Genomic DNA, 19,137 nt, shown 5'->3' with positions numbered 1-19,137 from the left:
TAACGGTAAAAAACTTGGAATAATAAACTTCGGGAAAAATATCACCAGAAAAAAATTAAGAAATGAGTCAAGGAGAACAGATATCATCGACATTTTCATGATTAAATCTACACCCATCAAGTACTTACTGTTCCTCTCCTAACATACCAACAACCTTCACCGCTAATCAAACAAAGAGAACTTGCATAGTTAATAACAGAAACAGGCTCTGCCATCCTATATCCACTAATCGAAGAGGAGGCTGAACATCCGGTAGATGTAAGTATAAATGCGGAAGCAGCTGAAAGAGTGTCGAATGTGGCAAAATGTTTGAGAGTTTTTGGGTAAAGCCGCAGAATTTAGTTCATGTCGGGAAATAGTGGGATAGAATATTGTTAATGTATGGGCAGAATAAGGACACCCCAAAATATTCTATTTACTATCTTACACACAGTTCGACACAAGATCGTCGGTAAAATTAAAAAATGATAAGAGGAACCACGCACAAACAGCTTTCTCGAGGCACTACAAAAACTACCCACCGGTTCCTCTTTTGATTTTTAATTGTTCGAAATATTAGTTCACTTGGAATGCGCGATAAGGCCGATTACAACCACAAACTGCATTAAACCTAACCCTAACAAAATCAAGGTCATGACATAATTTCATATGCCGAAAAGTGGCCCTGTTAATGAAAGTATATAAAAAACATTTGAAAAATCACAAAACCGATACATAAATATTTTAAGCAAGGTGAAAAAGCGACGTACCATGAAAGCGGCCAAAAGGATTAAAACCTATAAGAAGTGCAACAGATAACTTTTTGGACAATATCAAATAGATTTATTATTATTTTAAGGAAATTCCACTTGGCCTCCCCATAAGACGCCACAATATACCTAACCCACTGATGCATAGACGCACATAAAGTTGCTACTCTCTATGCAGCACAATTTATATGTATTAAAACGTCTTTGTGGCAATAAAAACATACCTTATATTTTGTACCTGACATTCCAAAAAATATTACTAACTTCCGGGCATGGGATAATTTCTCAATTCCCACAATAGATAATCATACTGAACTTGTATTTGAAATTAATAAGAAGTTAAACTTAGTTGAAAATTTACACCATGAAATTACGAACTTGACTGACAACTGTATAAAGCATTAACATGCTCAAGACAATCAAATTTTATGTGAATTCAAACAAATATACGATTAGGAAATTCGATTCTTTGATAATTTCAATCAATTAGTTTGTTCCCTCATTCGTTTAAAAAAAAACAGTTTTACTCCAAGCGCCTTAATTGTGTGTCCACGAATGTGTTTTGCTATTTTCCAAATAAGGCATGAAAGTTTTCGAAAAAATAAAACGTGTACTATATGTATGTATGTGTTTAATTATATATGGTAGAAATTAATTTGATACTAATGCGTAAATTATGTTCCTGTTAACACTGAAAATATACTGAACGGAAAAGGATTTTAAAGTAAACTCTGCCTCTTAGAGATATTCTTATTTATAGCTTATTGTATATTAACTCTTATAATTAATAATGTATTTATTATTGAAAATAGTAAGGAAAGAATTATAGGGAATTTAAAGGAGTACATACAATAGTTTATTACAACTTTTAAATTTTGTCAAAAACTTTTCGCATTTTAGAAATTAAAACATTTAACAAAATCAATGAGCGCATTGCGATTAATAATAACAAACAAATTTTATATTAACGATCAACAAATCTTTGATATATACGGTGGATGTAACAAGAAAAAAACTGGGCTGTTCAGTCATTGTTAAAAAAAATAATTAAGGAAGCTTTAAATTTACTTACAAATTGACGAAAGATTTACAACCCACAGCTATGTGCATGAATGCGGCACAACTACTACCTATTCACTTTATTCGTTGTGACAGAAATGTCGAAATGCCATTCCTCAAACCACATATCCTAAACCGGTATGCCTGTGCGATCCTTAATCTTTCCGAGCACGTTAACATGCACCTTCGAATAGCCGCTATGCTTTTTACCCAAAGTGCCCATATTACCGCTGGTTCCAGCGCCACCTCCGTCGACTGAAGAGCACGATAACGGCGAAGAGTTCTTCGAATCTAAATGTGATGAGCGATGTAAGGAACGATGCAGCGATTCGTGAGGCAACATATCATCGCTGCTCGGACGCATATGTGTTGAGGTGGATGTGTAGCCAGGCTGAAGTGTTTCAACTTCATCGTCGATGCCCTTAAATTGCCAACTCCAGTTGGCGCGGTACAGGAAAGGACGATGATCGAAGCGGTTGTCGTCCGGACTGTAGCTTTCAGCGTGCACCGAAGGTGTTAGTACAGTCATTTTGTGCCGATTTATGGCGTAGCAACGGAAGAAGTGCTTCACCTTGTCAGCAACCTGAATTGGATGACCAATTTAAATAGAAGAAATGAAGAGAAATTATGTATATATGTATTACTTATTTTGTATTACATTAAGGTCATATATTCGATACTATCTACATACGAATACACACATTATACATACATGTGTATGGATGTATCTGCAATTTTCATAAAAAGAAATTTCTGAACTTTTACCCGTATATGTACACTGAGGTAAAAAATGGAATTTTTTCATTTGATTACCGTTTAAAAATATTCGTATTTAAATTAAGTGAAAAGTGTTTCAAAGTAGAGTATGTATAATGGAAATATTCAATTCAAATATTAAAATTAAGCATTATTTTAGACATCCGCGGATGCGCAACATCCCTAGTATGTATATAGATATGAAGCAGGAAATGATTTCAAAATACTCGCTTTTTTAGTTGTAATAGCCTTTTATTAAAAGAGCGAAATGTATTTAATGGTCTTATTTAATGCTGTAGAGTCATGTATAACTTTATTGAAAACGAATTACTGCAGATTAATGGATTCCATAATAACTTAAATCGTTTTCTAGATCTCATTTTTATAAGTTATAATGGCCGTCAGCGATTCGTCAACAGTTAGCGAGTGGCGAAACGAACGAACTCAATGAAGTACAACCAAACTCGCTATCGTCCATGCTTCACGGAGTCCTTGAACCAGATTCAACTGAGTCGGTCTGGAATGATGGCATTTCCCATTAGACTACTATTTTGGGACGGTGTTTGAGAGTTAGAAGTTCAAAATAGTGGCAAGTGCCGACTTCGAAAACGGCAACATTTTCGATTTTCAGGTTGGTTTTCGATAAGGTTCTCGATGAATGATATACAAATCGATTGTATACATATTTATACATATGTAAGTGCAGGCCCGACTATAGGGTGGGGCTGTTTCCCCACGGGCCTGGATTTCTCCTTAAACTTAGTTGAAAGATAAAAATTATAAAACTTTGTTAAATTTCATTATTTAATATTCACATAGCTTTTATAATATCCAATAAATGCGAAAGCGCATGTCTAGATTTCCGTGCTAGTCAAAACAACCGCCAATCTGGCCTAATGTGAATCAGAAGGTTTCCGAAATCAACACGTGTTGTCTAAATGTTGTCGTCGTAATAATTTTTCCATGGTTAATCAAACATTTTGAAGTCGAAATTGTAGAGCGACCTTCAAAGAGATTCGAGGTTACCTACAACAGGGGAAAATCAGAAATCAATAGGAGGCGGGTTTCTTGCATACAGCCCATCTGAGCTTAAAGGAATGCATTTGACTAAAACAATAAAAACTATTTTACGCATTCACTTGATAAAAAAAGACATTATCCACAAACTATGAAAATACATACTTGGTATTTTTCAAAAGCACTGAAGAAGGATGTAGTAGTGATAACTTTAGGAATTTGTTTAAATATTTACAAACAAAATTTAGGTTTAGAGGGGGGCCCGTACAAGTTTATATTATTAAATTAAAAGAACCAACTAATGAAAGAACACCTATAATGTAATAAGTGTTTATAGTTAATTTTTTTGAAACCAGATAAAAGTTTTCCGTTATAGGTAGACCAAAAGTTGGCTATTGTAGTAGACGACTACGAAATTACTCACAGGCTATACAGGTCTATACATATCGAGCCCTTACCGCCAAAATAACGTAAGCGACATTTATTTCAAAAGTTTCTTTTTGATTCAGAAATGCATCTAGTTGCTCTAGGAATATTTCTGCATAAAAAAAAAATGTTGAAAAAAAAATTCGCTTACGTAGTTTTTGCGGTTTTAGCGCGATATTTAAAAAATTACTCATATACAATCTTATTAATACTATACTTAAATGCGAAAATGTCAGCTGAAAATCGAAAAAGTTACCGTTTTTGAAATCGGCACTTGCCAAGATTTTGAACTTCACGTATTTTAACTCGGGAACACCCCCCCAAAATAGTCTAATCGGAAATTCCATCGTTCCAGACCGATTCAGTTGAATCTGGTTCAAGGACACCGTGGCTTGCTAGCTAACTTTGTTGTTGCTCTTACACACAAATTTTTCGTTAAGCGACCGGAACTCAAACACAGCAAGCAGCCAAGTGGCGAATCGATGACGGATAATATTAAGTTTGATATTATCCTCGTGTAATCTATCTCACCCAGTGTTGCCATTTTGGTGCTTTTGGAGCTAGATTTAGCGCTTTATATTTGTATTTAGCTCCGAAAATCGGGTTTTAGCTCCTAGCTCTTTTCAAATTTATGTAGCACTTTTTTAGCTCCAGAAAGTTTTAGTTCTATTTGGTATATATAAGCCAAAACTTAAGCGTTGATAAAATGGAAAATTTCGAGATGCAGTGTATCCACCGTAAACTCTTGGATCTAGGTTAAAGAATTCAAAAATTAGTTAAAAGAAAATCCTTTTTCTGATAGGGTGGATTTTGTTTTACCTTAGTAATTTTACTTTTAAGGAGAGCTGGAAGTAAAACTTTGCAGAAAAATTTTGCGAAAAAATTATTCAATTCAAATATTTGAAATTACAGACTTTAACAGTTTGTAAAGTATTTTTAGTTCACTGTTATAAGGCCATAGCAACGAATTTGAAATATATGCACCTTATTTTGGTTTTAAAAGATTTTTTCAGCACTTAAACTTATAAAATTCGTTGTTTTTTTTTAATTGCTGAAAATTATATAGTCAACCATTTTTATTGAGCTTGACACCGTTTTTAATGAAACACTTATTGTGGAAAAGCAACAATAATTGAAAAAATGGTAGAAGTGATAGCTATTACGGTACTCACCACATTTCCTCATCAGACTTCTTTCCGAAAATGTAAAAACGACCTTACGTCAATAAATGCTCAACCTTAACACAAATATGTAGCTCTTCATTTTAGCTACTAATAGTATTATTTAGCTCTTTTTAGCTCTTTTTCAACCGTTTTAGCTCCAAACGAAATGTTTCTCTAGCAACACTGATCTCACCCCTTAACTTAATCATTTAACATCGAACATTTTGATATCCCTTAAAACCAGATGAAGAGGTATCTTTTAATTATAGTTCCTGTGATTTTGAAAAATTGAATATTATACTCTAAATATCGAGTGGAATGATGTGTAAGCTGGGGCTGATGTTACATCTTGTTTTGAGCGGCTCAAATCCACCATTTTTAGCATGTGTGAATAAAAAACTTCCTTGGCACTCGGAAACAATTATATCGCCTAAATAACTTGACAAATATTGTTTTGTTATTTAAGTATAAAGTAAATAAAATGCAGAAGTATTTTATTTTATATTTTAAGTACAATCCTCAATTTTATAACTTAAATACATCTAGCTATAAAGGGTATCTCAGAAATTTCGATACCAGAATTAAAACAAATCCAAAAAGTTTTTGGCGTTGTGTTAAATCTAAAAAGAATGTTTGAAGTGTCCCGCTTCAGTGTTTTATAATGACTCCACACCTAATTCTATAGGTTAGGCAGCAGATTGTTTGCTCACTTTTTCTCCTCAAACTTTAGTGAGGATCTTTCCAATACTGATATTGCGGATCTACTCCCAAATGAATGGAAAGGTGCTGACTCCACTTTTAGCATAGGTGCGTTGGTTCTGTACGATTGAGATATTATTGAAGGCTTGAAAAACCATTCATTCCACTCAAACCGATTTGGATGATCTGTAGGTGATTCTCTCCAAAAATTTCGTTTTTACTAGCTTCTTTAAAGGTTAATTTTGATAAGTCACTCGCGTATGTTGTTTGACTGGAAACTGACATCAATCCCCTAATCTTCAAATGTCAAATGCAGTCAAAGAAATGGCATTGATTATAGACCTGCATATCTCAAAGCCGACTACTGTTTCAACTGGGTGTATTGTGAAAAGTAAGCTATTATTTAGTATTAAGCACTTTATTTGTTTGACAAAGCATGGGTTTGTCTATGGAAAGTCGCCGTTGCCAAGTCGACACCTAACTCTAACTTAACGGACAGGAAAGAATCGGTCCAAAACGGTCATAGCAACTTCCGGTCTGCCTCATAGAGCTGGAGGAACATCGATGCATCGATATTTTTATATGAACTGCGGACATCGATGTTTTTTTTCTCAACATTGACGGTTTTGCAAATTGCAATTCTACATTTATTTGGCGCGTAAAAAGGTAAGATGGAGCAATTTCAATATCTTAAACATTTTCGATTAAATTTGATTAATTTTAACTTTATAGAATTTATTTCCAAGCAAAAATTTACAAAGGGAAAGGCTGAATAGCCTAATTCTCAAATTGAAAAAAAGCGATGCTTCATAGATGTCGGAAAAATCGATGCTGCCAAACATCGATGTTTCTCCAGCTCTAGTGACTCATAAGTTTAAAAGTTGGTTGATGAAACCGACGATTACTAATATTAAATAAATAAAATATTATTGACAATGAATGTATTTCTTGTGCCCACCTCTTTGGGACTCAGATCAGCGTGCCATGTAGCCACCAACTTGCAAAACATGCTGTAAGGTCCACAGCGTGCTTGTCTGCGCAAACGTCCGTATTCACTCAGCTCAGCATAAGTCATCCCCATATCTTGTTCGTCTGTCTGCACTAGTTGACCATCTTGAAGTGGTTCCAGTTCAGCAGTGGGAGGCGCTTCAATAATTGACTCTAATACAGTTAAATTAAATCTGCAAGTCAAATGAAGTTTCCATTGGTTAAAACTTGGTAAATTCTTTAAGATCAAATCACACACTTCTCTTTCGCGTAGTTAAGAAAACGCCGCAAGTCGGTTTTAGAAATTCCACCGATGGGATTTACGTCCGCCGATGAGCAGTCGTATTTCGTCATATAGCCACGCAAGGCCTCATCGACATTCGCTGAGCCTAGTACCAACAGTCCGCCCGGACGATTGCGTACCCATAACATTAGTTGCGCAAACATATACGCCAGGACCATACGTATGCGTGATTGTATATTTTGTAGCGCCAGATTTTGACGCGCACATCCTCCCTGTGTGCGAAAACGTGGCGTTAGACCTGTGACCGCGTTGAAGATGCTCAACAACGCATTGACGGCAGTGTCGATGCTGATTTCGATGTGGTAGCTGCCTATTTGGTTAGCTAACTGCGCAGCTCGACGGCGTGTCTCTTTGCTGGAATTGACACTGCCCATAAAGCATGTGACCAAAAGGCGATTGCAGAGGGTTGCCGGATCGTCAGGCGTATATTCGGAGTCGGCCAGTATTTTGCGTATATCGTGGAGCACCTGAGCATCACCACCTTGCACGGCGTTCACGATCATGCGACACATGGAGTAAACAATTGTGGCGGAACTGCTTGAGTCGACACCCCCACTGAGTGGCAAAAAGAATCCACCTTGACCGGAGCGACGCAGGTAGTCCCATAACCAGCAGGCGGGGCCCATGGCGATTTCCTCCTCGGGTGTATGATAAATCCACTGCATTGGTGTCGAGGAGGTTTTAAAGATGTCATTATGCGACGACATCTCAAAGTCACAAGTGATGCGCGGATAGTTGGGCGCGGAGGCAGCGTAATTGCAACGAGAACGCAGCCCAACGCGGTAGGAACGTATCTCCTCGAGATCAATTGTGGCCAAAGTTACTTCCTAAATGACAGTGGAGAGTAAAAATTTGTGTATATGACTTGAAAAAAAATCAAAACAAAATGGAACATTAAAGAGTGAAATTTTTTGGGACGTACCACATCCTGCAGAGCAAATTGTTTGCTTCGGGCGATAATTTCGCCATTCATTGCTATGGCGGAGCAACCATTGAAATAGACTCGTTGCCCATCGCAGCCTCGCAAGTTGCTGAACAGATAGGCGCCACCTGCCTTAAAACTGGCATTTCGTATAAGATCGGTGGTTATGTGGGCTTTGCGAAGTTCCATGTAAGACCCAGAACCATTCACTATTATCTCTACGCCGGAAAGTGACATGTCGATATGCTTGCTGAAAATTAGATGTACAAACATACATACATATATATCTATTTAACAAGGAGAACTTTATTTTACTATCTAATGAACTTCTTGAAAGTTATGAAGGTTAATTTCAATACATTAACAAAACTTAGAAAAGAGGATCATCTCACCTGCGCACATTCCACAATTCTTCGCAAATCTCATAGCCGATGCAGGTGTCCTTTGTAGCGATAACCGCATCGCCAAATGGCACAGTCGTCTGGCCGGTATGTTGAGAAATCATTCGTGGCAGAAAATACTCTTCCGTTTGGAGGGCCTGGAAAATGGGAGATACGATATAGAGTGTTGACAAAAAAAAGTTTATGGAGTGAGGATTACACAGGCTTACAAAAAACAAGATTATACATATTGAACATAGTTGCCAACTTGGTGCTTTAAGCACTAGATTTAGTGCTTTTTGAAAATTAAAACGCCAAAAAAATTATTTAGTGCCTAGTGCCTTTTTTAGTGCTTTTTTCTGAACTAAAATTACTTCGAGATAGTTAAAACCTGAAATAATTTGCAATATTTAAAGCTGTGGCAGCACTGAATTTATAAGAATCTACAGATTTAAATGGACTAAAATACAACCATGATTGATAAAAAGTTGAAGTTGCAAACCCACCTTGTTAAATTCTATTCGCTTTGAAAATGCTAGTACGCAAGTAAGTTAAGTATTTATTTTTTTCTTTTCTAATTATTTGTACAGATTTAGTTTTTTTTTACCATCTGAGTAAAACACATCGTTTCTTGGGGCTGAATTCAAATCTGGACTCACAATTACTCTAGCACTAGAATTTTGAGATATCCTAACCCCAAAGTGCCAAAAACACAGTTTTTAGCGATATTTGAGGTTATATAATGAAAACATCAAATTATTTGCTCATTTCTAATTAGGGCATCATTTTCGTTTGTTGCGATTCGATTTTTCTTTCTCGAGATATACCAGTTTTAATGTGCAGTACTTCGGTATTATGTTATGAAAAAAACATCCCTTGATTCAAAAAAATTTGGTGCTTTTAGTGTGGTAAAACGCTTTTTTTCCAAGTTTTTGGTGCTTTTTGAAAAGTAACAGATGGCAACACTGATATTGAACCAAACCACTATATCCCTATGTTATTCGACGCGCTAAATGCGAATTCGAGGCCTGTTAACATCCATAATGTCGTATTCGAGGTCATTTGAGGGCCAAATATGGAAAAATTTATTGAATAAAGATAAACAATTATAAACGTAACGTCACTAGACACGAATAAAGGCGCGAGCTCAAAAGTTGACGGCGAAAAATTAGCATAAAAAAATACTTCAGCGAAGGAAACGCCCCGAATAAATATTGAAATGGCTTGATTCTTCAAGGTCAAATTAAGAAGAATTTTATTGTATTTTCAGGTTTATTTAATTTTTTTTGTAAACCTGTGTTATTTGTTTATTAAGTTTCTTCCGAGAAAAAAAAATATTAAGTATATTCGATGAAAATTGTATGCAGAATTTAAGATTTTTACAACGTAATACTCCAAAATCCTAACAAAATAATTATTGATGAAGTGCAAATGAATCACTTTTGTAAAATATAATTAAATAATTGAAAAATATTATAATGGTTTAGGCAAAAATTAGAAGAAATGATTGGGTTTTTACGTGGTATACGTAAGAATATTTACGCAGAAGATAACTTAGGTAGGCCTGCTTAAGTAAAGCCATTTTAAGAGGCTTACGCACGAAGGGCTGAAAAAGTACTTACTTGCATGCCTTCTAGAGGGCTTATCCATTTACAATTAACGCGAATGCATAAATTTATATTATTTAGCATTACAAATGAATTTCAATAGACATTTTAGGTTGCTAAATATAACACATATTTGATATAAACCTTAAGCAAATACTTCAAAGATGTATGACTTTTATAAATTAAAGAAGCATCTTTAAAAGAACTCCTTCAAAAGGCCTTCGGAAGTACGTCCTATAAAAGCCCTTCTGGAAGGCCTTTAATGGGTAGCGAAAGAAGAAGCCCTTCAATTTGTGCCCATACAAAACCGAAAGGAGAAAGGAATGTAGAGTGGAGGGCCTCTGACTCACAGGAAGGCCTTTCGGAAGAGGTTTTAACTCCTGAAATTATCTACTGGATAGCTGCATATTCGCCTAAATGTTCTCAATTCGAAATAAGCGTTTGTTTTGTAGAAGTACGTTTGATGTAAATATGCAGTTGACAGAAGACCGACCTCGACAACGTAAGCGGCGGTGCAAATGCAAATATTCTTATAAAGGAAGAGCTCTTCTAAGGCGCGCAACGACGATACCCGGCTTAATCAACAATATCACGGAAAATGTAGCTTAGAGTCTGGCGGAAACCAAAATACAGCGGCTAACTGAGGGAAAAAGATCTTTGGCCATTCGTTCGAAATAATAACAATAAAATGCTGCAGTGCCTTGTGATCAGCCATGCTACTCGAGGAAGGTGGCGATGGCCAAAGAGGTAGCCAAACTACAGGCACGATAAAACCATAATCCTTCTATACCGAATTATCTTGTTTGATGTGTTTACATAGTTTTTTGCTATTCGTTTAACTTTAGATCACTCTGCTAGGTCGCATGGGTTACTATCGGGTTTATACGACAGCCGTTTGTCGGTGCGTATGAGCAATCTGTCGTCATGTATTAAAAAAAAATCAAATAGATATTCTCTTTAATATGCTTTCTTATATATATGATGCTTTCCATTTCCAGACAACCGGTCAGGTACGAGCATGATTTTTAATTTCGACCAAACTCAAATACATTGTTTGTTGGTCCAAATAATGCGACACGTATTTTTTCTTTTGGCTCGGAAAAATTTTTCGGCCGAATTAAACGCGATTTTGTTTTTCAGGCAAAAATCAACTTTTCGAATTGACAGTGAGAATGTTTTTTTTTAAATGCCCATAACTTTGTCAAAATTTAATAGATGTTTTTACTCAAAAGTCAGTAATTCTTGTCACTTCAAGATAGAATGATATAATCATGATACAAAAAACAAGGTAGTTCCATTGTCACTTTTCCGTCGCCATATTAACAACCTGACAATTAAGCAGATTGTGACATTTCGTGCTACCATACCCAAAATCTAAAATACTTCAAATTTTCTTATTAATTTTTTGTCGATTTAAAAATCTTTGTTCTTAAGCATAGCTGTTAAATTGCATATAAAACTTCTTTCTGTGAAACAAGTGTGAAATTCGACAACATTTCCTCAGCAAAGTACTATTCTGTTCACGCTGTGAAAAAGCTTGCAACATTTTTGCAAAATGAAGCTAGCAACACAATTTTCATGACATTTTTAAATACACATGTATATTTTAAATTGTGTGAAAGCTGACAGTTTATAGAATTCAGTAGCGGCGAAAACAAAGGGGGGTTAAGTGTTTAAACATTACCCAAGCCGATAGTAAAACTTGCGACGCAATTTCAGCTTATGCCTGTCGGTCTTGACAAGAATGTAATCCCTCAAGGATTAGCTTAACATTGTTCTAGGGATACACCCTGTGATCATGTTACTTTCCAGAAGGTTTCGCCCTCGTTTTTCTGTACATATTTCCATTGGAAAAATGCCTCATCTAAGTATGCTAGGTAAATGCTTCCAGAGGTATCTATACGTCACCAGAATTTTACTTTATATGGCTTATACCGCTAGCTCTCGTAGCTGGCCACGCGATCGTTTTCATATACCCCCATTTTTCATAGGTTTGGGATTGATTTCATTTACCTCTTTTCCAAGTTCTACGTTGGCACGCTGCATTTTCCAACAAACCCATATTTTTCACGAACTTGAGATTGACTTCATATACATACATATATCCATACCAAGTTCCAGAACTCTACCATAAATACTTCCAGAGATATGCACTATGGAAAATTCGATTTGTATGGGAGGTTCCACACCCCCTTTAGATAACGGTTTTGTTTTAGCCTATAACCATTCTTGGAAGATTTGTGTCCGAAATTTCAAAAAAAGCGACATAGCCGGTATGGGCATTTAGACTCCTAAAAGTAAATGAACTAATGATTGAAAAAAAAGAAATCAAACGTCGTAGTTGACCAAAAAAGAACATTAGACTTCATTCTCTCAACTTCTCAGAATGTAGAAGAGCTAAGAAATATATAATAAGATAGGATATATTAAAACGGCCTCCAGAACATTTACCAAAAGACGCCCTGAACTACAGAAATCAGTTTGATTGAAAATTTGTTTGTATCTATTTATTTTATACTTCACATTTGGGTGTGTCAAAACTTCATCTGAAAACAATGTGTGTTGCTGGAAAAATTTCGCGGGCCATGGGTCCCAAAGTAAATTCCATTTGCTGTTAAATGGACAAAGACAATATGTATTAAATAACAGATCGAAATGTATAATTTCAGTGTCTGAATTATATCAGAATCATCGTATCCGATATAGAAAACTACATTGTGAAATAATCAGATGATCATGAGGACACTAAAAAAATTTTAAAATATGTTCACTAAAATTGTATTAATATTAAAATGATTTGGCAAGTTTTTATCGAATTTAATGTAAAATTTAAACGTTTTTAATATAAGATATTAATTATTATTAAAAGGTAAATATTAACACAACTATTTTATTTATAATCCCAAATTAAGGATATAAAATCTCCCACACCAAAAAACTTACAATTGGGTAACGCCGCTTCGAATTTTTCACAATTGAGCAATTGTCAAAAATCTGCTTTTTAATCAAAAAGTTGTTTATTGAAACTACCTTCTTTTTTGTATCATGGATATAATTATTGATTTTCATTATTTAAAATTTTTTATTTGACAATAAACAACAGGTGCAAATTTTTTTTTTTATTTAATTTCTCAAAAAGTGTATTTTTTTTCTCTCAAACTTTTTTATCGGGAAAGAGACACTTTGAACTACAATCAACCCAAATCTCTAATAGCGAAGATTTTTTTTTCTGAGTTATGATTTTTTATAGAAAATATACGTTTTTGTGGTACATACTACAATATTCTTATATTGTTTAACTAAATGGAACATATGTATGTAATATATCAGCAAAAAGTCCAGCCGTGAACATTTTTTGTGTATCAAATAGATATTAGAACACACTTTCCACCATACAGTTTCGATTATAAAAAGTGGGAAAATGTGATTTTGTATTTCGGGAAATTAATACGAGGAAATGAGTGAACTGATTAGGTTGAAAAATAGGCTACCTTTTTTAAGAGTTACCACCTGATAAAAAGTTTAATTAAACTAATACGCGGAAAAGTCTGAACGGATTTGCATGAAGTTTTGCAAGCAGATAGCTTATGACCTACAGTGGAAAATAGGCTAATTTTTTGAAAGAGCTGCCACCTGTTAAACAAGTTTTAATTACATTAATACGCGGGAACGACTGAACAGATTTGCACGACATTTCGCACAGAGATAGCTTATGACCTATGTTGGAAAACAGGCTACTATTTTAAGAGTTATCACGTATTAGGAAAGTTTAATTAAATTAATACGCGTAAATGATTGAACTGATTTGCATGAAAGTTTGCACACAGATAGCTTATGACATGGACTGGAAAATAGGCTACTTTTTTAAGAATTGCCCCCTGTTTGAAAATGAAATTTTGCTCAAAGATGGTTTATGACCTGGACTGAAAAATAGGCTAATTCCTTAACCGGGTTTCCGATCAGAACGAAATTTAGTACACTTACTACGGATTTCGGAAGGATGGTCTTAGACTGAAAGTAAGTCCGATAACTCAAGGCCCCTCCCATACAAATTGGAATTTTCATATTACATACATATCTCTGGAAGTATTTGTGGGAGAGAACTGAAGCTTGGTATAGTGATATGTATGTGAAATCAATGTTGGCATTAATCGATTGATGTTTTAATTAGTTAGTTAACTCGATTAAATTCAATCTGATTACAGTTAATCATGATTAATTTTAATCCGACTAAACAGTTAATCGTAACCGCGATTAAAAAATTAATTTTTAATCATTAACTCTTAATTTGATCAAGTAGGTTTGGTGATTAATTAAGTTATGCTGGAATTTCCCTGTGCACACAAACCAAGTTAATCCGGTTTGGGTAAGTCGGGTTTCCTCGTCAATCTAAGCAATTTGGTGTGCATTTTCATTAAGATATAAACCAACAAACGTTTTACAAACTAGGTTTGTAAAAGTTCCCAGTTTATGTATTACTAATAACAATAATTATAATTTTTTTATATTATGTGCTTTTTATAAGCGTAAAACACAAAATAATTACTATAACTGGTGTTTGGTTTCAAACTCGGACAAACTAGACAAATTACTCAGATTTTATTTTTAATTGGATTAACGATTAATGTTTTAAATTAATTAAACGTAATCGCAGCCAGCGATTAACGATTAAAAAAACTTTATCATTAATCGTACAGTTGATAACGACTAATTAATTTTAATCGTCAAACGCGATTAACAATTTAATCGTTAATTTTAATCAGATTAACAGTGTGCCAACACTGTGTGAAATCATGTTCATATTCACGGAGAAAAATGGACGTTTTTGGAAAAGAGGCGTAGCACCTCCCATACTGACTGAAAGTCATATTGCATATCTCTTCAAATGTTTGGGGTAAAGTACTCAAGGTTGGTATGGAAATACATATGTATGTATGTATGTGAAACTAATACCATACTGATGGAGAAAAATGAGAGTTATTGGAAAAGGTGGTGTGGCAACTCCCATGCAAATTGATTTTTATATGCTGCATATCTCTGGAGGTGTTTATTGCAGAGGACTGGAACTTGGCACCGAGATGTGTATACAAATTAATTCCATACTCATAGAGAAAAATTTGCGTTATTCGAAAAGGGGGCATGGTTCCTCCCGTACAAAATTACTGTTTTATACTGCTTATCTCTAGAGGTGTTCATGGTAGAGTACTGGGACTTGGTAATGGGGTATGTAAAATCAATTCCAAATTCATGGAAGAAGATTAGGGTTATAAGAAAAAGGGGCGTGGCACTTCCAGTACAAATTTACTTTTTCTTGCCACATATCCCTTGACGTGTTTGTGGAAGAATACTGGAAATTGGTATGGAGTTGTGTATACAAAATGTATCAATTGCTCATGGAAAAAATGTGAGTTATTAAAAAAGAAGGCATGTCGCCTCCCATACATACTAAAAACTTCTTAATACATATCTCTGGAAGGATAGAAAATCTCTCGAAGTATTTTAAATTTGTTATGGAGATTTATCTTATAAGTGCCGTACTGACAGAATAAATTTCATTAAATGGAAAAGGGAGAGCCGGGTTCGGCCTTATAATCTAAAGCTCTCTTGAGGCATTTGCTACAGTAATGAGAAGCGGTATTTTATCCAGACCAGGTTACTAAATTTGAGTTGGAAATATTAGAACCCGCCGTGGCACCTCCAAGAAAGTTACACGTTCACGCGTCGTATACCTGGAACCATTTTAAGGTAAACTTAGAGGGATTGATATCTTTCGTATGCCTAGCGCGCAGACGAGATTTTATAATTTCATAGTTTTAAACGGCCTAAATACCTTATCCCGCTTAAAAAATAACGAGCTATAACGAAATGGGCACAGAAGTAAAATCTAACATCATTAAATTATTTTTCATATTTGTATAAAAGCGCGGGGTGAAACCCGCGGGTATAAGCTAGTATTATATAAAGCAAAGTCGTGTTAGTTACACCACTTATAACTCAAGAACGGCTGGACCGATTTTTATGATATTTGTTTCTTGAATTTGTTTACCTTCCGAATAGCAGAATAACTATTAAAACAACCGCTAGGTGGCTCTGGAATCGAGTTATTAGTAAAACCCGTATTTATGGTCCGATTCGCTTCATATTTGAGATATGTATTGACAATAGGAAAAACAATACCATTGCAAAAAAGAGCCGCCAGGTGGCGTTGGAGTCGAGTTATTACTAAAAATCGTTTTTATGTTCCGATTCGTCTCTTATTCGAGATATGTATTGATAAAAGGAAAATGAATTCTTTCGAAAAAAAATTGCCGCCAGGTGGCGCTGAAATTGAGTTACGTATGTATATGTAACTAAAAACCGTATTTATGCTCGAATTTATTTAATTATCGAAATATATGAACTCACATATCGATGATCCTCTACAATAACGACACAATTCAAAATTCAAAAAATAAAAACTCGTACTATTGTTATATGGCTCATGTCTTTAATCATTGTCTTGTTCATGTATAATCTTAACTACTTACTTTAGTTAGGATTATTATGTGTTAGCCAAGGATTATAGATATGAGCCTCTTAACAGTAATAAGTGATTTGATTTTTTGAATTTTGAGTTGTGTCGTTATTGCAGATATATATTTCACAGGATATATTTATGACAGGTAAATATACATATGTATGTATACTTTTGCAAAAAAAAACTGAAATTCAGTCGGAAATAGGGTGGCCACATATTTTAGTGACATAATCAGTACAGTTGGGTTCAAAAATCAGTACAAAGCCATAAAAGTCAGCTCGTTTTGAAGCGTCTATTATTTATTAACAATATAACAACCAAATAACAGCACATTAATTAATACAAAATAACTAATCGACGTTTAAATACATATAGTATTATTAATATAACAGTTCATTAGTTTAAAACAAAGCAAACGTATTACATATGTATGTACAGTTTTAGTACAGTATTGACAATTTTTTCTTTCCTTACTTAATTTAAATTTTATATAAAAATAAAGTTAATTCTATAACAAAAACCATGAAGCCTCAAACTGTCTAGAAAACTTATAGAAATGTTAAAAATTAAAAAAAAAATACATCAAAATATCTAACTATCCGATTTTTTTTTTAATTTGGAGTACGCAGTTTTGTAGCCCATACAGTTTCAGTAGAAGACGAGCTCGAGTCAGAATTTGTTTGCATATTTTAAGCTACAAATATGAAATATTTTTTTTAGTGGGCTTATTAAATACAACATTCACAATACTAGAGTTCACTTTTTGATGCGTTGGAGCGAAAGTGCGAAAATCGGCAGTTTTTTACAACAAACATATGGCACCGTTATGGCGTCGTTTCCCACAAACGCCCAGCAAAGCAACAAGACAAACGCTAATTTTTGCCTTTCGCAGTTTCGCATCAAAGAGTGAACTGCTTTAAAAAAAAATCTGTGGACATCTGACAAAACAACTTCTCTCGAGATATGACAATTTTCCAAGATTTCCATCATATACATCAGAGGTTCCCAAACTTGTTTCTCTCGTAGACCCCTTTCAAAAATTTTCTGGTTTCGGTGGACCCCCTGCTGTTACATTTCTAAATATTCGCAAAGCTCATAAAAAAATTAAATGTGAAAATTAGATCTAACAATGTAAGTTTGCATCGTGGGTGAATTCAAAAACTAAACTCGTAGTGGCCAAAATGAAAATAAAATATTTTCTTGTGTTCTATTTATAAAAATTATGTGATTACACACTTCTAGATTTTAAAAAATAGAGCTCTTAAATACATCAAAATACTCTCTCGCTCGGAAAAGTTTTTTTTTACGAGCTCTGCGATCGCTAACGTTATTTACATTATCTTCGCCATAAACTCATCAAATGTTCGCCTCTCTCATGACTTTGCACGTGGAGTATATGTAAAATAGTTTATTTGTGTTAATGGCATCATTTTTATTTTTATCGCTCCGAGTTTTAAAGTCAGGCGAAAAATATTTATCACATTTTTAAAACACAAAACTTAAAACATCAAAACGGCTAATATAAATTTTTTACGCCAAACTTTTAATTTAGAAACTGACAATAGAGAAAAGAACGGGTTTAAAAAACTCGATGACAAATAACCAAGCAAGCAAAAAGCACAAAAAGTGTTCCACCGTCTCATCTTCTTCAAGGCAAGATGGTCAAATGGACTTGCCATTTACGCCTACACAGTCAGGTGTTTGTGCCACGTGAAGTGACCAGTCAGCAGTCCATCAAGTTGTCTGCAGTGTCGTCTGCTCAGTGAGAGCAAACAATTAGACAGACCTTGTGAGACTGAAGGCAGCACGAGTTTTGCCAACCTGCATCCCCTCGATGCCTCTCAGTCATTTCCGAGCGAAGTATTCACCCAGTTTTTGATGTTGGCTTCGATTGCCGAAGGTTGGAGTGCTAAAACTGGTTGCGGACCGAGGAATGCCTGGTCTGAGCAAACTCTGGCCAAATGATCAGATGTCTCATAACCAGGTACTCCAGAGTGACCAGGAACCCAGAGTAAAATAACCTCGTTATGTTCACCATAATATTTTAGTCGAGACTTGCATTGCCGAACTAGTTTGGAAGTACTTAAATAGAGGGCTGGTCAATGCCTTAAGTGCAGCTCGGTTGTCACTGCAGTCACGTAAACTGCTTCCCCTCCACCTATGTTACATCACGTAGTCCATGGCTTTGAGTATTGTAATTACCACAGCCTGGAAGACAGTTTTGGAGCCATCAGTGAAGATTCGACAATGGGTGAGTCCGGTCTCAGCGATGGAATCAAACCAGCATTCACTCTCAAGGAACTCAACATTATAGAATCTCTTCAACAAAGGTAATGGTGGCGTACTATCCTGTAGCCAGAGTTGGGCATTATTAGAATAAATTGTTATTTAGATAATTAATCGAATAAAATTTTATCCGTAATATAATTATTCGCAGATAACTTATTCACGAATAAATTATTAATTAAGGCGCATACGCATACGCAAAAATTAAGTTTTATTTTCCGAGCAAAAAATAAAACTTAAAACGTAACCATTATTTTCCGAGCAA

The 19,137-nt window shown here is 34.9% G+C and overlaps 1 protein-coding gene across 3 annotated transcripts in view; it reads right to left on the bottom strand.

The window, feature by feature from the left end:
• Positions 1-834: 834 nt before the first annotated feature.
• Positions 835-19,137, bottom strand: part of LOC118734032 (glutamine-dependent NAD(+) synthetase) — a 400,175-nt gene continuing 381,872 nt past the window's right edge. For all 3 annotated transcript variants that reach the window (XM_036463721.1, XM_036463723.1, XM_036463722.1), the window contains 5 exons: positions 8,475-8,620; positions 8,083-8,332; positions 7,116-7,987; positions 6,828-7,050; positions 835-2,391 (listed from right to left, as the gene is read on the bottom strand). In XM_036463721.1, coding sequence (XP_036319614.1) covers positions 1,939-2,391; positions 6,828-7,050; positions 7,116-7,987; positions 8,083-8,332; positions 8,475-8,620 — 1,944 coding nt within the window. In that variant the 3' untranslated portion in view covers positions 835-1,938. The remainder of the gene's footprint in view (positions 2,392-6,827; positions 7,051-7,115; positions 7,988-8,082; positions 8,333-8,474; positions 8,621-19,137) is intronic.

This window comes from Rhagoletis pomonella, unplaced genomic scaffold (assembly GCF_013731165.1).
Source record: "Rhagoletis pomonella isolate Grant_MI unplaced genomic scaffold, Rhpom_1.0 Rhpom_scaffold_00002, whole genome shotgun sequence".
Classification (NCBI taxonomy): domain Eukaryota; kingdom Metazoa; phylum Arthropoda; class Insecta; order Diptera; family Tephritidae; genus Rhagoletis; species Rhagoletis pomonella.
This window is presented reverse-complemented; position numbering and strand designations above follow the sequence as displayed.